Raw genomic sequence first — 25,377 nt, forward strand, 5'->3', positions numbered from 1 at the left:
GAGCACATTCGGGGTATCAGTGCTAAGGGAGTGGGCACTGTCGGAGGGTCAATGCTGAGGGAATGCCGCACTGCTGGAAGGTCAGTGTTGAGGGAGTGCCGCACTGTTGGAGGGTCAGTGCTGAGGGAGTGCTGCACTGCCGGAAGGTCAGTGCTGAGGGAATGCCGCACTGTCGGAGGGTCAGTGCTGAGGGAGTGAGCACAGTCGGGGTATCAGTGCTAAGGGAGTGGGCACTGTCGGAGGGTCAGTGCTAAGGGAGTGGGCACTGTCGGAGGGTCAATGCTGAGGGAGTGCCGCACTGTCGGAGGGTCAGTGCTGAGGGCGTGGGTACCGTCAGAGGGTCAGTGCTGAGGGCGTCGGTACCGTCAGAGGGTCAGTGCTGAGGGAAAGGGCACTGTCGGAGGGTCAGTATTCCTTCTCAACAACCCTATCAACCTGGGTGGCAATCAGGGATCTATGTACATGAACACAGATCTCTCTGCTCAGCCACACCATCAAGAATCTTACCATTAGCCCAGTACTCTGTATTCCTGTTGCTCCTTCCAAAGTGAATCACCGCACACTTTTCCACACTGAACTCCATTTACCACCTGTCAGCCCAGCTCTGCAGCTTACTGATGTCCCTCTGTAACCTACAACATCTTTCAGCACTATTCACAACTGTACCAACCTTAGTGTCAACTGCAAATTTACTAACCCATCCTTCTACACCCTCATCCAGGTCATTTGTAAAAATGACAAACAGCAGTGGCCCCAAAACAGATCCTTGTGGTACCCCACTAGTAACTGAACTCCACAATGAATATTTCCCATCAACCACCACCCTCTGTCATCTTTCAGCTAACCAATTTCTGATCCAAACCACTAAATCACCCTCAATCCCAAGCCTCTGTATTTTGTACAATAGCCTACCATGGGGAACCTTATCAAACACCTTACTGAAATCCACATACACCACATTAACTGCTTTATCCTCATCCACCTGGTCTTCTTCTCAAAGAACTCAATAAGGTTTGTGAGGCATGACCTACCCTTCACAAAACCGTGCTGACTTTCCCTAATCAACTTATTTCTTCCTAGATGATTCTAATCCTTTCCAACACTTTACCCACAACTGAAGTAAGGCCCACTGGTCTATAATTACTAGGGTTGTCTCTTGAACAAGGGGGCAATATTTGCTATCCTCCAGTCTTCTGGCACTATTCCTGTAGACAATGACGACATAAAGATCAAAGCCAAAGGCTCTGCAATCTCCTCACTGGCTTCCCAGAGAATTCCAGGGTATTTATCCATTTTCGCACTTCCCAGAATTGCTAACACCACCTCCTTGTGAACCTCAATCCCATCTAGAATGGTATCCCTGTATCTCAGTATTCTCCTTGACAACAATGTCTTTGTCCAGTGTGAATGCTGATGAAAAATAATCCTTTAGCGCTTCCCCAAATTCCTCGGCTTCCACGCACAATTTCCCACTACTGTCCTTGATTGGCCCTCATCTTTCTCTCGTTATTCTTTTGTTCCTGATATACCTGTAGAAAGCTTTAGGATTTTCCTTGATCCTATCTGCCAACGACTTCTCATGTCCCCTCCTGGTTCTTCTTAGCTCTCTCTTTAGGTCTTTCCTGGAGAACTTGTAACTCTCAAGCGCCCTACCTGAGCCTTCACATCTCATCCTAACATAAGCCTTCTTCCTTTTGATGAGAGATTCAACCTCCTTGCTTGGTGGAGGACAGTGTGGAGGGAAGTTTTACTTTCAGTTGAAAAGAGTAGAGAGTGCTTTACTCAGTGCTAACCATGTGCTGTACCTGTCGTAGGAGTGTTTGATGGAGAGAGTGTTGAGCAAGTTTAAAGAATAGAGAGATCTTTAGTATTTATAACACAGGGCAACGTACATGTGGAAATCCTCAATGCAGTGGATCTGGCTGGTAGCATCCACAGTGAATGGGATCCCATCCAGACACTGGTGACAGACAACACAGGTAAAGCACTGGGGATGATAGGCTCGACCCATAGCTCGCAGGATCCTGTCCATGATAGCTTTGGAGCAAACGGAACACTGTTCCAGAGTGTTCTGTGGGGAAAGATAAAATCACACCATCACACCAAGCCAGCTCAAAGTGCATTCAATACAAGGCCACAGCTCTCAGATTGTCACTCCTTCCCGTTCAGCTGTTCCCATTCCCCACTCTCTTCCCCACCACCGTTCCTTGTCTCCAGCTGCCACTCTCACTGGTTTAAGGCAATCCTTTTTTCCTGGCTGTTAGAACACCTTAAATCAACCTGGTTCCACAGGTCTGGGAAGCCAGCCCTCACAGGAGGAGAAAGTGAGGTCTGCAGATGCTGGAGATCAAAGTTGAAACTTTATTGCTGGAACAGCACAGCAGGTCAGGCAGCATCCAGGGAACAGGAGATTCGACGTTTCGGGCACAGGCCCTTCTTCACAGGAGCCCAGGCAGACAGGAACTGCTGGTTGAGAGTGCAGTGCTGGAAAAGCACAGCAGGTCAGGTAGCATCCGAGGAGCAGGAGAATCGACGCTTAGAGCATAAAGGAAAGGACTTATGCCCGAAACGTTATACTCATGCTCCTTGGATGCTGCCTGACCTGCTGTGCTTTTCCACCACCGCACTCTCGACTCTGATCTCCAGCACCTGCAGTGCTCACTTTCTCCTCGGGACTGCCGGTGCACCATCTGACAAAGGAATGGCACAGCAAGGTCTCTCAGACACTGGCCAGGCCCACATTCCAGAGCAATGCCAAGAAAGTACTTGACTAAACACTGAATCAACAAGAACAAACTGTGCCTGTACTTTGGGATGAAGTACTTATGGAAGTGTAGTCATTGCTGGAACAGCAGAAACCACCTGCATACAGCACGCTCCCACAAACAGTAAAACAATAATGATCCAGATCATACTTATTTACTTTAGTGACCATGTTTCTGTGGCTCACTGTCACAACAAAACTGGGTTCTGGTGTTGGTGTTCTTGTTAATCAGCACGCAGCCCCCCCATCCTCAGTCAGAATGTTGTGTCAGGATGCAATGTTCACACAGATACAGCGCCTTTTCACTGTGCTGCGAAAAGGAGCAGTAACAAGTAGCAGCCTCTAGAGATCACCGTTGGCCAGTGTTTGGCCATTGTGATGGCTGGCCCTACACACACAGTAACCAGGTCTGTGCTATGTGAGTCAGACAAGGTGCACAGCACATTCACCACATCCAGCTGCATGCTACATACCTCGTAACCAACGGTAGGCTACATGCACGATGCACAGATTGCAACCAACCGAGTACTGTGTACATCATAACTGACGTGCAGTTTGTGCACCGTAACCGGCCACGCGTTCCGCACACCGCAGCTGGCCGCCTGTCCCCCACGCCGTAGACGGCCGCCTGTCCCCCACGCCGTAGACGGCCGCCTGTCCCCCACGCCGTAGACGGCCGCCTGTCCCCCACGCCGTAGACGGCCGCCTGTCCCCCACGCCGTAGACGGCCGCCTGTCCCCCACGCCGTAGACGGCCGCCTGTCCCCCACGCCGTAGACGGCCGCCTGTCCCCCACGCCGTAGACGGCCGCCTGTCCCCCACGCCGTAGACGGCCGCGTGTCCCCTACGCCGTAACCGGCCGTGTATTCTGTACACCGTAACCGACTGTGTGTTCTGTACACCGTAACCGACCGTGTGTTCTGTACACCGTAACCGGCCGTGTGTTCTGTACACCGTAACCGACTGTGTGTTCTGTACACCGTAACCGGCCATGTGTTCTGTACACCGTAACCGGCCGTGTGTTCTGTACACCGTAACCGGCCGTGTGTTCTGTACACCGTAACCGGCCGTGTGTTCTGTACACCGTAACCGGCCGTGTGTGGTACTTACGATGTAACAGGACTCGCAGTATGACTTCTTGTCAATGGCGTAGAAGGGCTGGCCTCTCAATCGGCAGCGGCAGGTCATGCAGGTGAAACAATCGACATGAAAGACTTGGTCCATTGCAATGCAGCCAGTCCCATCTCCAACCACATTCTCCCCACAGCGAGCACAACGTCCTGCCAACGCAAGAATGAACAACGCTCAGAGGCACCAGCAACCACAGCAAGAAGAATCAATAACGTACAACTGACTGCCAACCAGACTGACCAAATAACTAACGAGCTAAGGGAACTCCTTCCCTTTAACCCTGGTACGGGTGGGGAATGGGCTGGGGGGAATGCATAAACATTTGATTTCTTCACCACTACATAACCTTAATGGTTAAGAACTATCGAGTCATTCTTGAACTGATCAGGCTCCAGCTCTGGCTGGGCTCTGATGAAAAACCACCACAATTGAAACATTACCTCTGCTTTCACCCCAGACGCTGCCAGACCCTCAGAGTTCAACCAACAATTCCTGTTGCTGCTCCCTGCCCCATCCGTTCTGCTTTAGACAGCGAGATTACAACACTGCAAGGGACCATTGAGATCACTCAGCCTGTACTAGCCCCTCGAAAGCTATCCAGTGAAGACCCACCCACTCACAGGCCTTACTCTCACAAACCTTACAACCTTGGTATTTATCCCACTCCTTTTTGGAACTTCCAACTGAATCTATTTTCACTGTTCCAGATCCTACCCTCACTTTCATCTGGTTTACCAGGGCAGCAATTGGCCCTTCATGATAGAGATGAGAAGAACGTTTTTTTTCCCTCCTCTCAGAGGGTGGTGTGGCTTGTGATTGTGTTCCAATCACAAAAATGATATCTGGTCGGCATGGACGGGTTGGACCAAAGGGTCTGTTTCCATGCTGTGCATCTCTATGACTCTTCACGTTAAAGAATTCCCATCTTGCCCTTGGGTTCTCCTGCCGATTCTCTTCACTATTTGTCCCTTTGTTTCCCGATCCTTCTGCTGCTGGGGTCAGTTTATCCTGATTCCACTTCCTCAGCTAGGACGGTGTGTGCTATTCATGCACCTCCCCTCCCCACACAACCTTTCACCCCCACCCCCTTCCACGCTACATGCGGGACACTCACCGAAATACTCCTCGGTCGGGGGGTTGTTCATGTCGTGGACCAGTTTCTTGGTGATCTGATCGAGCTCTTCCTCTGGCCTGCTGACTTGGGCCTGACCCCCTGCAGGAGGTCCGCATGGCGCCTGAGGACAGCAGAGACATTACTGACGTGAAGAGACGGTCTGGAAGCAGTGTCCACTATTTGAAAGCCTCATTGACCCCAATGCTACTGCCTCACTACACTGCACGGATGCACACCTGGACTTTATCCCTACCACTTTCTTGCCCCGATGTAACTGGTTTCCTTCAGCCATTCGTGCTGTCTTGGGCAGCAGTTACTGCCCCTGAACTGAATGGCTGATGAGGCCGGGGGGTTGTTCACAAACACCACGCTCACTGTAAGGATGTGTGGAGGCCAGGCTGGGTAAAAGTAATCAGATGGGCTTTCACAGCAACTGTCAACAGTTTCCCATGCACCATTCCCGAGAATTGCTTTCACTTCCAGAATATTTCTGCATTCAGATATTGGTTGGTCTCAGTACTTAGGCTTGAGGCTGGGCTTCTGGATTACTCATCCAGCAACACTGTCTCTACGTCAAATGTCTCTCTTTGTCAATCTCACCTTGTGGGTGGGGGTGGGGGGGGGCGAAAAAAGAGTTCCAGACTTGCCCTGCCCTTTGTGTGAGGGAGTGCTCACTGACATCATCCCTGGTTCCAGATCCCACCCTCACCTTCATCTGGTTTACCAGGGCAACAATTGGCCCTTGACGACAGAGATGAGAAGAACTTTCTTTTCCCCTCTCAGAGGGTTATGTGGCTCTGGAACACTCTGCTTCAGAAGGCAGTGAAGATGGGGGTGACTGAATATATTTCAGAGCAGGGTGGGTTAATTCCTGTTGTATAGAGGGTTCCAAGGTTATGGAAGTGCAAGCCGGGAATGTGGAATTCCAGATCAGCCAATCCCAGGAACCCTGCTGTCCTTACCTGTCTGGGCCGCATGTGACTCCAGATCCATAGCCATGTGGTTAAATAACCCAGCAACCTGTAAGCTATTTCAGCCAACTTAACAACTGAACTGTAGAGCATAAGGGGAGACCACTTGGCCCATCCAATCTGTACTTGCTATTTTGAAAGAGCTATTGAATTATCTATAACCTAGCTCCTTTCCTCTTTAGCTGTACAATTTTTACCCTTACAAATAATTTCCCAAATTGCTTTTGAGAGTTCCCATTGAATCTGTTTTCATCAACTTTTCAGGCAACCCTCCAGATCAAAGCAACTCACCACATCAAACAAATTCTCAAGTGCCCCTGGAGTTCTTTTGCTCATTCTCTTCAATCTGTGCTCCCATGCGAGCTCCTGACCTTCCTGTCACTGGCACCCTCACTACATCCTAACCCCGATCAGACCTGACCAGCACCACCCTTAGCTCATCATACACAGCTTCCTGTAAGGCCGACGGCTAATAGCAGAGCAAGCACAAATCTGGACTGAACACAAACCGAAGCTCATTCAAACCGCTGCTCTTCATCTCCCTGGTTATCAGTTACCACCTTCCCTTCATCATTCAAAACCCTCCACGCATACACCCCTCCCTATCTCTATAATCCCCTCCAGCCCCTACATCCCCTCCCTATCTCTATAATCCCCTCCAGCCCCTACACCCCCTCCCTATCTCTGTAACCCCCTCCAGCCCCTACACCCCCTCCCTATCTCTGTAACCCCCTCCAGCCCCTATACCCCCTCCCTATCTCTGTAACCCCCTCCAGTCCCTACACCCCCTCCCTATCTCTGTAACCCCCTCCAGCCCCTATACCCCCTCCCTATCTCTGTAACCCCCTCCAGCCCCTATACCCCCTCCCTATCTCTATAATCCCCTCCAGTCCACACACCCCCTTCCTAACTGTAACCCCCTCCAGCCCCTACTCCCCCTCCCTATCTGTGTCACATCCTCCAGCCCCTACACCCCCTCCCTATCTCTATAACCCCCTCCAGCCCCTACACCACCCTCCCTATCTCTGTAAACCCTTCCAGCCCCCACACCCCCTCCCTAACTCTGGAACCCCCTCCAGTCCCTACACCCCCTCCCTAACTCTGTAACCCCCTCCAGCCCCTACACCCCCTCCCTAACTCTGTAACCCCCTCCAGCCCCTACACCCCCTCCCTATTTCTGTCATCCCCTCCAGCCCCTACACCCCCTCCCTATTTCTGTAACCCCCTCCAGCCCCTACACCCCCTCCCTATCTCTGTAACCCCCTCCAGTCCCTACACCCCCTCCCTATTTCTGTAACCTCCTGCAGTCCCACAAACCTCTCTGCCTCTGTAAACTCTTCCAATTCCAGCCTCTTTGACCATCCCCCGATTCCCATCACTCCATCATTGCTGGCCATGCCTTCAGCTGCCTGGGTCCAGAGCTCTGGCATTCCCTCCCGAAACTCTCTTCATCTCTCTCTCTCTCTCTCCTCCTTTTAAATACTCTGAAAACCACGTTTTTGGTCACCTATCCTAATATCAACCTTGTGCAACTATGTCAAATGTCCTTCCACACTCGCTCCTGTGAAGCACATTAAAGATTTCCTTTCTAACAGGCACATTGCAGTGGGTGGACCTGGTCTTACCTTCAGGTGGTGACTGGTGTTGGTTGGTGGAGGTGGCGGTGGTGGAGGGGGTAGTTCCTCACTGTAACTGCCCTTCTTGTTTCCTAATGGCTGGTATGCCTGTCCTGGCAATTTGGAGCCTCCTCCATAGAAGGAGTGCTCCGGTTTCCTGGCATTCCCGTACATTCCCTCAGGGCCGTAGGACGTGTCCGGGAGGCTGGGAGATCCCCCAAAGTGGGCAGGTGGGTACCAGTTCGGAGAGGCCTGGGGGGGCTCTGGGGCCTGAGGGACTGAAACGTATGCCAGCTCGGGATACCTGTGCTGTTGGGTTCGGTAGGCCGGCTCAGGGTGCTGGTGAAAGTAGGAGGGGGAGATCTGTCGTGGTGGGGGAGGCGCATAGGCTTGCTCGGCCTGGCGACCGGGCTGGGTGTAATTTAGCACTGGCTGGGCCACTTTGACCTGCACGTTGAAGGCTGGGCCCGTGGATGTCGAGGCTGTGGTGTAGGAAGCTGCCACAGGCTGAGGGTACGGTCTCGGAACAGAGGCTGAAGTGTAGGCCCCAGCCTGAGGCGAGGAGGCAGTGTTGTAGGCCCCAGGATGTGCTGAGGTGCTATAGGCTGGAGGGTGGGAGGTGTTGCCATAGGCAACTGGCCTAGAGGCAGAGTAGGCCTCAGCCTGCCCTGGTGCCTTTGTTGTCATGGTAACAGACGGCTGAGCCATGGGTTTGTACGTGGGCAGTTGTTTGGCTGGAATGTTGGCTGGTTGGGAATGATAGGGAGTCATGCCTGGAGCAATGCTACTGTCATAATTCTGCAAAAGAAAACAAAAATAAAGTGTTAGAGGCTTAAGAAAAATAATTACATTCCCAATTAGAGAATAACAGTTACAATCCAAAGTCAAATCAGTCTCATGACAACTCTGTAACTGCCACTGACCATTTTCTCTGAATCAAAGGGCACTTTGATCTTATGATCCCATTAATCCTTTGGCCCTCAAGGTCAAAAACTTTAACCCTGTTAACCTTAGATCAGACTGACCTAGTGCCCCTCTAGGCCCTGGCTAACCAAAGACCTGAGGCACCCATCAACTCGGTTATCCTATCGTCCTCACTGACATGGTGTCGCTGTTAAAATAAATCCACACACGTGGGTATCCCATCACCATATCACCCTTTATTTACACTGACACTAATCCAGCCCTCTCAGAGTCACCTCTCAGAATGAACAGAATGTCTGACACTTCTGCTCTTATCTGTCAACCAGGGCTGAGGTCCAACTGGCTGACTTTGTCACAATCTCTACACGTGTCTCCCATCGACACAGTGCCCTTCTGACCCTCATCCACAATGTGATTCCAGGCCATCTTGGCTTGGCGACCCATACTGAGCCGATGGCCTAGTGAGCCCCCTGACCCCGATGGCCTGAAACTCCCAGAGAACCTTCAGCTGCTGCCCTCTCACCTGTCTAGTCCGGGGTTGGAACGGTGAGTTATTCTCCATATCAGCCAACATGCTGGTCAACGAGTCAATCTCTGCGTCGATACTTGAGGGGCGATTCACAGGCTTCTCCAGAGGCCTTGTCTGTAAAACAAGACAGGGTTAAAGAGACATTTCCTGGTGTAGAAACTGTCTGGGTTGGCGGTGGGGAGTATCGATTGACCCTACACAGGGTCAGTTCAGCTAACGTTCAATTAACACCCAACCAATTGACCCTGCTCTTATCTCACAACTCCTCAAATGCTTACCCTTCTCCAATACAAGTGACTTGCATTTCGAAAATGCCTTTTGTTACCTCATGACACGTGAGGCAATTCACAGTAACTGGTGTTTCTTTGTGGTCACTCTTATACTGCTAGAAGTGTGGTGGCCGGTTTGCGCACAGCAAGCTTCCACAAATAGCAAAATGATAATGGCCACCTAATTTTTTTTGGCAATGTTGTTTCAAGGACAAACAGAAGACCCAGGACACTGAGGAGAGGATCTCAACTCATCCCCTGACCGACTCTTCTATAAAATAGCGGCCACTCAATATTTTTGCATTAACCTGGGAGAACAAACTGGGGCTTGGCCTCACCCAAAAGAGAGACAATGCGGTACTCTGTTTGGGGAACATGTATTTTTGGCTTTTAAGAACTGGAATATGGAACTGTTTGGACATTACTAGGTTGCAGGGGGTTTGCCATTTGACTTCTTGGGAGTCAGAAATGAAAGACAACTGTCAACTGGGGTAAGGCTAGGTCACTGAACCTGAAATGTTAACTTTGATTTATCTTCACAGATACTGCCAGACCTGTTGAGTTTTCCAGCAACTTCTGCTTTTGTTGCCAATTATTTGCTGTTTAGTGACAAAGCAAATAGTTTTGAGTGGAGATATCCCCAAAGCTTTTAAAAAGCCATACAAGATGGGTTTATGGCCTTAATTGCTGACAAACACTTTTGGAAACTGTCCTGTAGTGGAGTCTCAGGTAGATAGGATAGTGAAGAAGGCATTTGGTATGCTTTCCTTTATTGGTCAGAGTGTTGAGTACAGGAGTTGGGAGGTCATGTTGCGGCTGTACAAGACGTTGGTTAGGTCACTGTTGGAATATTGCACGCAATTCTGGTCTGCTTCCTATCGGAAAGATGTTGTGAAACTTGAAAGGGTTCAGAAAAGATTTACAAGGATGTTGCCAGGGTTGGAGGATCTGAGCTATAGGGAGAGGTTGAACAGGCTGGGGCTGTTTTCCCTGGAGCATCGGAGGTTGAGGGGTGACCTTATAGAGGTTTATAAAATCATGAGGGACATGGATAGGGTAAATAGGCAAGGTCTTTTTCCTGGGGGGTCGGGGAGTCCAGAACTAGAGGGCATAGGTTTAGGGAGAGAGGGGAAACTTTTTCACGCAGAGGGTGATACGTGTATGGAATGAACTGCCAGAGGAAGTGGTGGAGGCTGGTACAATTGCAACATTGAAAAGACTTCTGGATGGGTATATGAATAGGAAGGGTTTGGAGGGATATGGGCCGGGTGCTGGCAGGTGGGACTAGATTGGGTTGGGATATCTGCTCGGAATGGATGGACTGGACCGAAAGGTCTGTTTCCGTGCTGTACATCTCTATGACTCTTAAGTACTGAGGATTGGACTTCCTCACATAAACAGATGGGGAGATCGGGGGCTGGGGGATTGTCAATTCAAGATTGAGAATAAGATTTTGGTTGGGAGTAAAGATAAGGCACCAAACAAGGTAGATTCAGATTCGCCATGTTTAAACTGAATGCGAGGACAGGCTAGAGGGTCTGAAAGGCCTCATCCTGCTCCTGAAATCTTCCCACAATTATTCGTTCCAATGTAAAAACGGAGCTTCATTACCTTTAATAAAGTCTGTCTGTTCTGAAGATCATCAAGACAATGCTGTTATTATTTGGGAAGGAAGCTATTCTTAATATCAAAGCAAGAATCAATCAGTAACAGTTTTTAAAAATCTGAAGCACCGTGGATGCTGGAAATCTGAAACAAAAACTGAAATTGCTGAAGAAACTCAGCAGGTCTAGCAGCATCTGTGGAGAGAAAGCAGAGTTAATGTTATGGTACCAGTGACCCTTCTTCAGAACTGATGGTTACTGTCACTTGGTCACAGGGCCCAAAGCATTAGATTAGATTAGGTTCCCTACAGCATGGAAACAGGCCCTTCGGCCCAACAAGTCCACACCGACCCTCTGAAGAGCAACCCACCCAGACCTATTCCCCTACATTTACCCCTGACTAATGTACCTAACACTATGGGCAATTTAGCATTGCCAATTCACCTAAGCTGCACATCTTTGGACTATGGGAGGAAACCGGAGCACCTGGAGGAAACCCATGCAGACACGGGGAGAATGTGCAAACTCCACACAGACAGTTGCCCGAGGTGGAAATTGAATCCAGGCCCCTGGCGCTGTGAGGCAGCAGTGCTAACCACTGAGCCACCCTACTTTCTCTGCCATAGATGCTGACAAGCAGTTTTTAGCTGTTTAAAATGGCTCCCTCCTTCATGTGCTCACAGTTATCACTGAATACAGTCTGAATGGATCCTTAAGACCTAATATAATGAGGGAACAATTGATGGATACATTAAGTAAGGGTTAATTGGATGTGAATTTGTTTTTAAAAAATATAGGGAGCTAGTAATCAGGGCTGGGGATAGAGTTTTAAGGAATATGATTAACTGAAATAAAGCTCTCACTAAAACGTAGACATGGACTCTGTTTAAAATCCAGTTTATTTTCTACTATCTAATGCACACACTGCAATAATTCAGTATGCGCTGCCGACCAGAGTCGAACAGCCTTGTTGTTACCCTGTCCACTGCCTCAGCTGGAAGACAGCCATGTGAATTCAGCTCCCCATCCATGGTGGGATCCTCACCTGTGTCTCATGGGGCACCTGTGGTTGTGCCTGACTCCATGACACAGGGGTCCGCTCCTCCCTGGCTCCTGACCCCGGGGGGTAGCGATGCTCAGCAGACATGGTTGTCGAGGGCTGGAACAACCCAGAACCTTCGGCAGGCGCCTGCAATTCTAGTCCTGTCGGAAAAGACCAGGAGTGTGATTATCAGAGTGTTCCCTGTGGCCATGGAATTGTGTGATGTGTTTGGGGCATGCAAGTGTGTGTGCGGTCTGTATGTATGTATGGGCACATGGATACGTATGTACATGTGTGGGCATCTCTACGTTTGTGGTGTGGGAGCCTGTGTGTAGGACATTGTGTGCACATGTGGGACATATTTCTCATTCTCCAGCCACAGCACAATTCCTCAAAAACCTCTCAAACCCCAGCTACCATTGTAATATAGAGATCACATATTTTATACAGCAAGCTCCCACATGAAAAGCAACAATTAATGATACAGGATGAGGAATAAACATTTGCCCATGACAACAGGAAAAGCAGCTTTTCATAGAAACAGAAACTCTGTGTAGGAGCAGGCCGTTCGATCCCTCAAGCCCACTCCACCATTCATCATGATCACTTTGCTCAGTACTCTAGTCCTCCCATAGACCATGTTGCATTTAGCTATTCTACCTCCTCCTTGAGAACACAATGCTTCGGCCTCAACCACCTTCTATGGTCATGAATTCCACAGGCTGTCCACTCTCTGGGGGAAGAAATCTCTCCTTATCTCAGTCTTTAAACGTTTACCCCTTATCCTTAAGCTACAAGCCTGGTTTTGGACTACCTCACCATCAGGGACACCCTTCCTGTCTCTAACCTGTCTAGACCTGGTAGAACTTTACAGGTTTTGGCCTCAACTGTGATCTTGGCTTCATGTCGTGCGACATGTGACCCCACCGTACTGTTTCTGTATCTATAAAATCTTCCTTACTCTCCTGTTTCGACACCATCACCTTGATATGTTGTTAGGATTGCTCTGCCTTAAATAGTTTGTACTGTTTGGATTACTTGCCATTTTGGTTAGACCCTCAACTCTAATACCCACCATGTAATTCCAGCCACTTGGTTTGTCTCCAGCACCACCTTGTTTTCATTTTTCTTGTGATTATCTCTCTGCCTCAATTAATTGGATTATAGTTCATCCCCTTACCTTGCTATTCAGCTGTTGACACTTTTAATCACCTGCAGTGACTTATCATTCAATCTGTCTTAACTCCATTCACACCATTCGGATGATCTTTTGATCTCTCCGCTATAAATTCTGTGTCTATGTGCCACTCTGCACTTCACCTCCCGATGATGGGGCAGCACTCTGAAAGCTTGTGAGTTCAAATAAATCTGTTGGACTATAACCTGGTATCGCGTCACTTCTGCCCCTCAGCGCTAACCCTCCGACAGTGCGGCGTTCTCTCAGCGCTGACCCTCCGACAGTGTGGAGCTCCCTCAGCGCTGACCCTCCGACAGTGCGGAGCTCCCTCAGCGCTGACCCTCCGACAGTGCGGAGCTCCCTCAGCGCTGACCCTCCGACAGTGCGGAGCTCCCTCAGCGCTGACCCTCCGACAGTGCGGAGCTCCCTCAGCGCTGACCCTCCGACAGTGCGGAGCTCCCTCAGCGCTGACCCTCCGACAGTGCGGAGCTCCCTCAGCGCTGACCCTCCGACAGTGCGGAGCTCCCTCAGCGCTGACCCTCCGACAGTGCGGAGCTCCCTCAGCGCTGACCCTCCGACAGTGCGGAGCTCCCTCAGCGCTGACCCTCCGACAGTGCGGAGCTCCCTCAGCGCTGACCCTCCGACAGTGCGGAGCTCCCTCAGCGCTGACCCTCCGACAGTGCGGCGCTCCCTCAGCGCTGACCCTCCGACAGTGCGGAGCTCCCTCAGCGCTGACCCTCCGACAGTGCGGCGCTCCCTCAGCGCTGACCCTCCGACAGTGCGGCGCTCCCTCAGCGCTGACCCTCCGACAGTGCGGCGCTCCCTCAGCGCTGACCCTCCGACAGTGCGGCGCTCCCTCAGCGCTGACCCTCCGACAGTGCGGCGCTCCCTCAGCGCTGACCCTCCGACAGTGCGGCGCTCCCTCAGCGCTGGCACCCCGACAGTGCGGCGCTCCCTCAGCGCTGGCACCCCGACAGTGCGGCGCTCCCTCAGCGCTGGCACCCCGACAGTGTTGCGCTCCCTCAGCGCTGGCGCTCCGACAGTGCGGCGCTCTCTCAGCGCTGACCCCCCGACAGTGCGGCGCTCCCTCAGCACTGACCCTCCGACAGTGCGGCGCTCCCTCAGCACTGACCCTCCGACAGTGTAGTGCTCCCTCAATGCTGGCCCTCCAACAGTGCAGCGCTCCCTCAGCAATGACCCTCCGACAGTGCAGCACTCCCTCAGCAATGACCCTCCGACAGTGCGGCTCTCCCTCAGTACTGACCGTCCGACAGTACGGTGCTCCCTCAGTACTGACCCTCCGATCGTGCCCACTCCCTCAGCCCTGATCCTCTGACAGTGCGGCGCTCCCTCAGTGCTGACCCTCCGACAGTGCGGCGCTCCCTCAGTGCTGACCCTCCGACAGTGCGGCGCTCCCTCAGTGCTGACCCTCCGACAGTACGGTGCTCCCTCAGTACTGACCCTCCGATCGTGCCCACTCCCTCAGCCCTGATCCTCTGACAGTGCGGCGCTCCCTCAGTGCTGACCCTCCGACAGTACGGTGCTCCCTCAGTACTGACCCTCCGACAGTACGGTGCTCCCTCAGTACTGACCCTCCGACAGTACGGTGCTCCCTCAGCACTGATCCTCTGACAGTGTGGCACTCCCTCAGTACTGACCCTCCGACAGTGCAGTGCTCCCTCAGCACTGACCCTTTGACAGTGTGGCACTCCCTCAGTACTGACCCTTCAATGTTGCAGTGCTCCCTCAGCACTAGCAACTGAGGCACTGCTCTGGATTGAGTGTTGAAGTGTGGTGTGGAACTTTGCTCAGCACCTTCAATCCAACAGGCAAAAGTCTTAGCAACTGATCCTCCTTTATGTAAACATTCACTACTGGAATTTCAACTGCCTTGGGAGAATGGGAAGCTTTTTGAGTGTTCTGCAAACCTAATGCAGGAGGAACCTGGGATAAGGGCGGGATGATGAATCACCATAAGCTAAAACAGCAGCCTTTTTGATTTCATTGGGAAAGCAGGCTTACTGGGTTGGAACAGACAGCTAGCCTCAGAGTGCGTCATCCCTTCAATCTCTGCACACAATTTCTTCAATCTCTGCATGTCCTTGTAAGGAAAGCGATTCCTTTAGCAGAAGTGGAATTTTCCAGACATGCCAAGGGGATTAACCCTTGCAGAACTAAGCACAGAAACCACCTGTGTATACTGCTGACTTGCACAGTTCACCATCTTTGCCTGGCAAGCCTACTTGGAGCTGGCCAACTTCAGCTATCAGTTTATCCTCCAATCATTGGCTCGTTGCTTGTCCAAGAGGGAAAAATATGTCAGTAACATCCTCGAATCCGGATAGTGCTCCAGTCTCTCCAAGGGGTGGGAGCTAGTGCTAAGCAGAATCCAGGATAACACAGGGGAAATATTTCAGTTCTTTAACTTTAAATGAAGTCTGAAAATTCCAAAAACAATTCCAAATGAAACCATGACGACAGGGATAGGTCCAAAATTGGGGAAGGGAAAGCTTAGGCATGCCAGCACAGTCCAACGCACGCACATACATGTCGTAGACACAGACATATACACGCATTCAGACATTGGCAAGACATGTACATGCACATAGGGACATGAATGCAAACACACACGTGGACACAGACACACACAGATGCCAACAGACATGTGCATGCACACACAAAGATACACAGACAAATCAACATTTGGGTGGATGTAAAAGAAATCCCATGGCACTACTGCAAAGAGGGAATTCCCCCACAACCTTGGGGCAATACTTACCTCTCAACCAACATCTTTGAAAAATGATCTGATCATTTGCTCAAAGTTGCTTGAGAGGGCTTGTCATGCACAAACTGACTGCCCCATTTCTACATTACAACAGCAACTACAATTCAAGAAGACCTACATTGGCTGCAAGGCGCTTTCAGTTACCCTGAGATGGTGAAAGGCACTATAGAAATGAAAATCTGTTATTTTTGTGTTGGGATAGAGATAGGTCAGAGTTAGAATCCAGACCACTTGACACAGTGTCTAGTTCCTGTTGCCTACCCCCAAATAAAGTAAAAATTCATCCAGCCTCTTGTGTAATGGCTTCACCTATTTCTAACAAGTCGATAAAACTGGCCCCTGCTCCAAATGTGTGTTCCAATGGCATCAAGAACATAAAAAAAAGAATTAGCAATAGGCAGTTCAGTCTCTCAAGATTGTTCTACCATTCAAATACAATCAGGGCTAATTTTGGGCTTCAATTCTCCTTTACTGTCCACTCCCCAAATCTCTCGATTCCCTGATTCTCTGCTCAGCCCAGCCTTAAACATATTTAATGTTGGAGCATTCATAACCTTTTGGTGTAGAGAATTTGAAAGATTCCCAACAACCTGTGTGAAGAAATCTCTCCTCATCTAATCCTCAATGGGTCAGCCTCCATTGTAATTTCTCAGATACTGAAATGGTATATATAATGAACACACGGTGAACGTTTTAGATTTAGATTAGGTTAGATTACTTACAGTGTGGAAACAGGCCCTTCGGCCCAACAAGTCCATCCCGACCCTCCGAAGAGAAACCCACCCAGACCCATTCCCCTACATGTACCCCTTCAGCTAACACTACGGGCAATTTAGCATGGCCAATTCACCTAACCTGCACATTTTCTGGAGTGTGGGAGGACACCGGAGCACCTGGTGGAAACCCACGCAGACACGGGGAGTATGTGCAACCTCCACACAGACAGTTGCCTGAGGTGGGAATTGAACCTGGGTCTCTGGCGCTGTGAAGCAGCAATGCTAACCACTGTGCCACCGTGCCGCCCAGGATGTCGATACTGAAACTGAACACAGAAGGAGCAAGTCAGCATTCAGACATGGTTTGGCATTAATATGAACAACTTCAGCAAGAGAGAATCTAACCGTCTCCCCGTAACAGTCAATGGCCTTATCACTGCTCAGAAGCCTGTCCCACCATCTACAAGGCACAAGTCAGGAGTGTTATAGAATACTGTCCACTTGTCTGGATGGGTCAGCTCCAACAACATTCAAGAAGCTTGATGCCATCCAGGACAAAGCAATTCACTTGACTGGCATCCCATCCACCAACAACACACATTGGCAGCAGTGGGTATTATCTACACCAGCCACTGCAGTAACTCCCACGGCTCCTTTAACAGCAAGTTCCAAACCCTCAACCATCTCGAAGGAAGAGGGCAGCAGATACGTGGGAACACATCTGCATGCTCCCCTCCGAGCCACTCACCACCCTGACTTGGAACTATATTGCTGTTCCTTCAGTGCCACTGGGTCAAAACCCTGGATCTCCCTTTCGAACAGCCCTGAGGTTGTTCCTACGCCCCAAGGATTACAGTGGGGTTCAAGCAGGCAGCTCACCACCACCTTCTCAAAGGACAATTAGGGATGAGCAAAAAGATGCTAGCCCACCAATGACACCCACATGAAGAGAAATGGGCTCGGCTGATTGCAATAATTGCCCCCAAACACTGAACAGTCCCAGGAGTTTTGCCCTGGCCCAGAGATACAAACAGTAACAGTGAGCTCCTTGACTGGCTGTGTGCGCCACACTGGGTACCTGGTTGCGGTGCTGTGTATCGTACTGGCCCTCCTGCACTCAGATTGCCATTTTGCACTAACAAGGTCTGCTTGGATTTGAGTGCACCGGTGGTGGGTTCGAGTCTCTGCTGCTCCCGGTAAACAGTCGATGCGGAGATGGAGGGCGTGCCCAACACCGGGGCGGGAATGCTTTCCGGAAGGTTACTGCTGCACTTTGGAGGAAGCCAAGTCGGGCTAGACATCACCAAATCCTAAGGGGTCAAACACACACATCATTATTAACTTGCATGTGTGACTCACTAGGAGATGACAGCATCAAATCTCCACCTTTCAAACAACAGAACTGATCAAAATTCAATACCCAGCAATATTGCTTTGCTGCAGTGGTGGAGAGAGAGAAAGGCTGTGATCCAAGGGGAGGGAAAGGGATTAATGGAGGATTGCAAGACTGGGGGCAGAGAGAGAAAATGAGAAAGCAAGAGACAATAAGAGCAAATGAATGAAACAAGGAAAGCAAGTCGGAGAGAAAAAGGAGGGAGCAAAATAGTTACAGACAGCAAGGAGCAGAGGAGGGAAAGAGCAAAGGGAGAGAAAGTGAAAAGGGAAAAATGGAAAGACAGCATCAGCATGAGGGAGGGAGCAACAGTGTGAGAGAGAGGAGCAAGAGAAGGAGCATGTAAGTGGGAGAGAGGACACAGGAATGTGTGAGAGAATGCATGATAAAGAGGTGCAAGCAAGAGAGTGAAGGACAGAGACAAATTGAATGAGTGACAGCATGTGAGAAAGATTGAGAGAAAGAAAATGGTGGAAGTGTGTGCAATCTCAGTTTGAAACCCATACAAATTGAAATTTGGAAGTGAGAATGCAGACATCAAATCCTGTCATAAAAACGCCCTTCTCACTCTGCTGTCCCCCTTCCCTCCTGAAGCCCACTTGTCGCAACAGGATAAAAGAATCAAGAAACTTTGACCAACATCTTTCCCATCATCGACAGAAGCACAGCTCCCGAATCCGCCTTCCTCTCTGGAAGTGACTGAACACAGAGAAAAACAATGTGAAGAAAGAATTCCCCTGGAGACTGGAGACCAGGGCCTGAAGGAATCCACAATTTTACCTAATATGGTGCTGAGATTAACACACGCAGAGCGGGTCAGTGGCATTCAAAAATATAAATCCCTCCCAGCCAAACAAGTGTTGAATCTCTCCACTCTGCCATCAGCGAGTTGAAGCCAGTAGGAAAAACAATTCGGCTGTTTTTACTCTCAACATTTTGTATTCAAGGAACAGGATGCAGGTGGCCCTTGAAAGGAGGAAGAGTGGTTTATGATCAGGACAGCTAATTTGTTTGCTTAAAAATGTCTCTCTCTCCTCCTCCCACAGGAGCTTTTATTCACCAGAACAGGAGTAGGCCATTCCAGCCCTCCAGGCTGTTACATTTGAAAAAAGATGAGCCAATCTGGAGACTAACCCTAACTCCAACCTCGAAAATTCTTTCATTCCAACTGTGACCAATGTGGAGAACAAAATTTGGGGAGGGATTTACAAAAGTTAAAAGCAGAGAGAGAGAGAAAGAAAGAGAGAGAGTGAGTGAGTGCAAGGAGGCAGTCAGAAAAGGAGCGAGGGGGCATAAGTGAGGTCAACAGAGAAAGGAACTGAGAGGGGCAGAGTGACAGTGAGCAAACTACAGGACATAAAATAGCGAGCAAGTGAGAGGGTCAAAGATAGTGAGAGGAGCAAAGAGTGCGTCAGCAAGAGGGGGGTCACAGTGTGAGTGTGAGAGCGAGAGGAGCAGATAGGAGCAGCGAGTAATAGAGACAGACAATGACCAGAGAGGCAGAAAGAATAAGCCAGTGAGAGGGACAGATAGAGAGAGAGAGCTCGAGAGGGGCAGACAGAGAGACAGAGCGAGAGAGACAGACAGACGAGGGGGGGGGAAAACAGACAGACAGAGAGAGAGAGGCGGGGGGGGGAGGAGAGAGACAGACAGACGGGGGGAGAACAGACAAAGAGAGAGAGGCGGGGGGGAGAGAGAGAGAGAGAGAAGGGGAACAGAGAGAGAGGGAGAGGGAGAGAGAGGGGGGAGGGGAGAGAGGGGGAGAGGAGAGAGAGAGAGAGAGAGAAGGGGGGACAGACAGAGAGAGAGGCAGAGAGGGCGGGGAGAGTGAGCGAGGCAGAGAGAGAGTGAGAAAGACAGGCAGAGAGAGTGAGTGAGCAGGGCAGACAGAAAGCGAGCAAAACAGGGTCAGAGGTCAGACAGAGAGCATGAGCCAAGGAGTTTGAGCAAAAGTGGCAGACACAGAGAAAGCAAGGGAGAGAGGCAGACAGACAGAGACAGTGAAGTGCAAACACAGAAAGAGCAGAGAGAGATAGAGAGAGAGGGAAACAAGCAGAGAGATGGTGTGTATCTGTGTGGGTGAGTGTTGGCAAATAGAGAGAGCAGGGCAGAATGTGTGTGAAGGGGCAGAGTGGGAGAAGACAGGAGGGAGGGGCTTAGAGAGCATATGAGCAGTGGCCAGGGAGTGAGAGGAACAAACAGACAGAGAGGCAAACTGGGAGAGAGCAAGAGGAAGACAGTAATGACCTCCATGTATCCATGTCACTCTAGCCTTATTCTGTACTCCTGAGTTTGAGAACACCAGCAATTCTAGCCCTTTGGGCAGTGACATGGGAACAGTCTCTATACGAACATTTATCAAAGTGGCTGTGGAACATTCTGAACTGTGCTGACATCCTGATCTCCAAGTACTGGTTAATAAGCTTTTTCTTTTCATGTTAAGAGGTGAATGCTAGCAAAAGGATCACTCTCCTTGCTTTGAACAAAAGTTTTTGACATGTCAGAGCTCCTTGTGGAGCATTAGTGGGCTTTCCTGGGTGAGAGAGCCATGGAAAAGGAGGAATGGGAAGGTGACTGATGGAGAGAACAGAGACATCCCTTTGCTTCCTGCAGCCAGACCCCTTGTCCCTTGAGTCTGTCCTTATCCAATGTTATTCACCCTTGCTGCGGAGACCAGGGTTTGGACCTTGTTAAACTTCCAGATATTTTCTACAAGTCTACCCCTTGCAGGTAGCGAGAGAATTCCACAAATGTGACAAGGGGACCTCTTTCAGACACAAATCCTGGATGAAGATGGAGAGGGGATTTGAGAGAGATGCAGAAGATCATGAACAGGGATCTTGTGCTGAAGTGGTGGTGTCTCACCGTCTCGATCAGAACACCTAAATTCAAGCACCATCTGTCGGCTGTAATATCTTTGAACAGGTTGCTACAAATAATTATAAGGTCAGGAGGTTTCTGGGTAAAGTTGGTAGGGTGAAATTGTTCCCATTAGCGAAAAGTAAACTGGCAAAAAGAGGGCAAGGAAAAAGCATTTTCAAGTGGATTGTATGATGAAAATAAATCAGAAGTTGCTGGAAAAGCTCAGCAGGTCTGATAGCATCAGTGAGGACAAATAAGTGTTCATGTTTCGGGTTGAGTGAGCCTTCCTCAGATGGATGATGAAAGGTTGGATCAGCTAGGCTTGTATCCACTGCAATGAAACATGCAAGTTCCTGAGGGGTCCTGATACAGAGCATATGGAGCAGTTGTTTCTTCTTATGGAAGAATCTACAACGGTTTCAAAGATGAGGAGACTTTTTCTTTCAGAGTGTCATGAGTCTTTGTAATTCTCTTCCTAAAAAGGCAGAGTTCTTGAATGTCTTTAAGCCACAGGTGAATAGATTCTTGTTAAGCAAGGGAGTGAATGGTTATCAGGGGAGATGGGAGTGTGCATTGGAGTTCACAATCCAATTAGCTATGGTCTTATTACATAGAACGGAGAACAGTGCAGCACAGTACAGGCCCTTCAGCCCACGATGTTGTGCTGAGTATTTCCCTTAATCTAAGATTAACCAAACCTACACACCCCTCAATTTACTGCCATCTATGTGTTTGTCCAGCAGTCGCTTCAGTATCCCGAATGTCTCTGACTCTCCTACCACTGCTAGCATTGCAATCCATGCACCCACCACTCTCTGTGTAAAGAATCTACCTCTGCCATCTCCCCCAAACCTTCCTCCAATCACCTTAAAATGATGCCCCCTCGAGACAGCCATTTCTGCCCTGGGGAAAAGTCTCTGGCTATCACTCTATCAATGCCTCTCATTACCTTGTACAGGTCTATCAAGTCACCTCTCTTCCTTCTCTCCAGTGTGAAAAGCCCAAGCTCACTCAACCTCTCTTCATAAGCCAAGTCCTCCAATCCAGGGAGCATCCTGGTAAATCTTCTCTGCACCCTCTCTAAAGCATCTACATCCTTCCTATAATGAGGCGACCAGAACTGGACACAATATTCCAAGTGTGGTCGAGCCAGGGTTTTATAGAGCAGCAGCTCTTAAACTCAATCCCCCTGTTAATGAAAACCAAAACACCATACGCCTTCTTAACAACCTGATCAATTTGGGCGGCAACTTTGAGGGATCGATGTACGTGGACCCAAGATCCCAGTGTTCCTCCACACTGCCAAGAATCGGAACTTTAACCATGTATTCAGCATTCGACCTTCCAAAGGGAATCACTTTGCATTATTAAATGGTAGGACAGACTTATGGGGCCAAATGGCCGACAGGGAAAAGAGCAGGGGCATGAGACATAGCAAGTTGCTCTTGCAGAGAGCCAGCAACAACACAATGGCGGAATGGCCTCGTTGTTAATGCAGGAACTGTTCTTATGATAACACTGCCAAACCACACTTGCCTATATGCCATTTGCATCCCTGCAACCCTCACATGGGGCTCCACATCACCATCAAACAGGAGACACATGACAGCTATCCGGCGTAGAATTCTGCCTTATCTTCCATTTCCCCCAAGCTGCTGTGGGGGGGACTGGCACACAGGCCAAATAATACACCAGCTGCCTCAGTGAAACCCTGCTAACTCAGCACAGTTTCAGTCATGGGTCTGTCCTGGTTGAGTCAGCATTTACGTCAAGCATTTGTCACTGGATAACTGTGAAACTGAACGTAGCAGTCAATTTATCTCATGACTGAAACTAATTTTAAAAATCTTGCCCCAATCCCTAATAATGGGCAGAGGATCATTTACATGAATCCAAAGGATCCCTCAGTACAGTGACTCTCCAACAGGGCAGCACTCCCTCAGCACTGACCCTCTGACAGTGTGGTGCTCTCTCAGCACTGATATTCCAACAGATCTAGATCACTGACAGTGCGGCACTCACTCAACACTGACCCTCCAACAGTGCAGCGCTCCCTCAGCACTGATCCTCCGACAGTGTGGTGCTCCCCCTCCAACAGTCCCTCAGCACTGACCCTCCGACAGTACCTACTCACTCTGCACTGACCCTTCGACAGTGCGGCGCTCCCTCAGCACTGACCCTGCGACAGTGCAGCGCTCCCTCAGCACTGACCCTCGAACAGGGCAGCGCTCCCTCAGCACTGACTCTCCGACAGTGCTGCGCTCCCTCAGCACTGACCCTCCGACAGTGCAGCGCTCCCTCAGCACTGACCCTCCGACAGTGCAGTGCTCCCTCAGCACTGACCCTCCGACAGTGCAGCGCTCCCTCAGCACTGACCCTCCGACAGTGCAGCGCTCCCTCAGCACTGACCCTCCGACAGTGCAGCGCTTCCTCAGCACTGACCTTCCGACAGTGCAGCGCTCCCTCAGCACTGACCCTCCGACAGTGCACACTCACTCAGCACTGACCCTCTGACAGTGCAGTACTCCCTCAGCACTGACCCTCCGACCGCGCGGTGCTCCCTCGGGACTGACCTTCCAACAGTGCGGCGCTCCCCCTCCAATAATCCCTCAGCACTGACCCTCCAACAATGCAGCGCTCCCTCAGCACTGACACTCTGACAGTGCGGTGCTCCCTCAGCACTGACCCTCCGACAGTGCCCACTCCCTCAGCACTGACCCTCCAACAATGCAGCGCTCCCTCAGCACTGACCCTCCAACAGTGCCCACTCCCTCAGCACTGACCCTCCAACAATGCAGCGCTCCCTCAGCACTGACCCTCCGACAGTGCGGCACTCCCTCAGCACTGACCCTCTGACAGTGCGGCACTCCCTCAGCATTGATTGTCCGACAATGCCCACTCCCTCAGCACTGACCCTCCAACAATGCCCACTCCCTCTGCACTGACCCTCCGACAGTGCCCACTCCCTCAGCACTGACCCTCCGACAGTGCGGCACTCCCTCAGCATTGATTGTCCGACAATGCCCACTCCCTCAACACTGACCCTCCGACAATGCCCACTCCCTCTGCACTGACCCTCCGACAATGCCCACTCCCTCAGCACTGACCCTCCTTCAGCACTGACCTTTGACAATGCAACATTCCCTCAGTACCGCACTGGTTGAATTGGCCCTGATCTTGTGCTGTTTGTGTTTGATGTGAGACAATTGTGCCTGTTTGAATCTCAGAAGAACGTCTCTTTCCTGAGGGACTGCAAAAGCTAGAGTCTGTTCTGCTGCAGAGAGAGAGTGATGAGAATTTAGTACCATACTGCAGAGCAGGCCAAGGTCACAGATCACAAGATCACACAGAGATTTTAAACATTCCAACAGAGATGCCTCAGCACATATTCCCGACAGACAAGCAGAGATAAATGAAAAAGCATTCTGACCTACCTAACTCTGACAAAACAGGTGGGGAGCGATGGCCTGAGGCCCACCCACAGCCAGCTTGGCTTTTCGATGACTTTACCGTGAAGAAGGGGGTCAGCACATGCAGGCCTCATCAGGCAGAGCCCAGTACTCAGTATCAATGTCAGGCTAGTAGTTGTGGCTGGGCATGTCCAGGCAAGGGACTTGGTAGCCTCAGCTCAAACAGGAAACGACAAGTTTTCAAAATGCAGACTTTGTTCAAAAGGAACTGAAAGAGGCAATGTATTCTCAGCCTGAGCTCCCCGCGGCTCCAATACAAAGGAGTGCAGGTTATGTTTGAGTTTATCAAATCTCTGGTTTCACTATGTTCTGGAGTAAGACTGTTCCGACAGGGTCTCGGCTGCACACCTTAGGAAGCAGTGTTCGGCTCTGGAGGGTTAGCGCCGTAAGAAATAAGAACAAGAGTAGGCCATTCGGCCCCTCGAGCCTGCTCCGCCATTCAATAGGATCATGTCTGACCTGACAGTCCTTCCTGCCTTTTCTCGTAACCCTTGCTTCTCCTTCTGATCAAGGATCTATCGATCTCAGCATTTAGTATACATAAGGACCCTGCCCCCACAAGTCTTTATGGCAAAGAGTTCCAAAGACACTCAATGCTCAGAAAAGAAATTTCTCCTCAAGGAGTTGGGAGGTCATGTTGCGGCTGTACAGGACATTGGTTGGAATATTGCGTGCAATTCTGGTCTCGCTGCCATAGGAAAGGTGTTGTGAAACTTGAAAGCGTTCAGAAAAGATTTTCAAGAATGTTGCCAGGGTTGCAGCTATAGGGAGAGGCTGAACAGGCTGGGGCTGTTTTCCCTGGAACATCGGAGGCTGAGGGGGCGACCTTATAGAGGTTTACAAAATCATGAGGGGTGTGGATAGGGTTAATAGACAAGGTCTCTTCCCTGGGATTGGGGGGATGGGGGAGTCCCGAACTAGAAGGCATAGGTTTAGGGTGAGAGGGCAAAGATATAAAAATGACCTCAGGGGCAATTTTTTCACACAGAGGATGATGCGTGTATGGAA

The 25,377-nt window shown here is 50.3% G+C and overlaps 1 protein-coding gene across 7 annotated transcripts in view; it reads right to left on the reverse strand.

Annotated features, from left to right (window-relative positions):
• trip6 (thyroid hormone receptor interactor 6) overlaps positions 1-25,377 on the reverse strand; it is a 35,071-nt gene that overhangs the window by 1,773 nt on the left and 7,921 nt on the right. For 2 of the 7 annotated variants that reach the window (XM_087982739.1, XM_087982738.1), the window contains exons 2-8: positions 17,723-17,954; positions 11,967-12,124; positions 9,043-9,162; positions 7,605-8,393; positions 5,009-5,129; positions 3,874-4,043; positions 1,893-2,071 (exon numbers count right to left, since the gene is read on the reverse strand). In XM_087982739.1, coding sequence (XP_087838865.1) covers positions 1,893-2,071; positions 3,874-4,043; positions 5,009-5,129; positions 7,605-8,393; positions 9,043-9,162; positions 11,967-12,124; positions 17,723-17,945 — 1,760 coding nt within the window. In that variant the 5' untranslated portion in view covers positions 17,946-17,954. Of the gene's footprint in view, positions 1-1,892; positions 2,072-3,873; positions 4,044-5,008; positions 5,130-7,604; positions 8,394-9,042; positions 9,163-11,966; positions 12,125-17,722; positions 17,955-18,064; positions 18,175-18,677; positions 18,782-18,817; positions 18,838-24,023; positions 24,174-24,333; positions 24,463-25,377 lie in introns of those variants that run through there. The other 5 variants (XM_087982740.1, XM_087982742.1, XM_087982743.1 and 2 more) reach the window with 5 other exon arrangements.

The sequence above is a fragment of the Chiloscyllium plagiosum genome, unplaced genomic scaffold (assembly GCF_037043375.1).
Source record: "Chiloscyllium plagiosum isolate Xiang-an unplaced genomic scaffold, Cpla_swu_hap1 HiC_scaffold_44, whole genome shotgun sequence".
Taxonomy (NCBI): Eukaryota; Metazoa; Chordata; class Chondrichthyes; order Orectolobiformes; family Hemiscylliidae; genus Chiloscyllium; species Chiloscyllium plagiosum.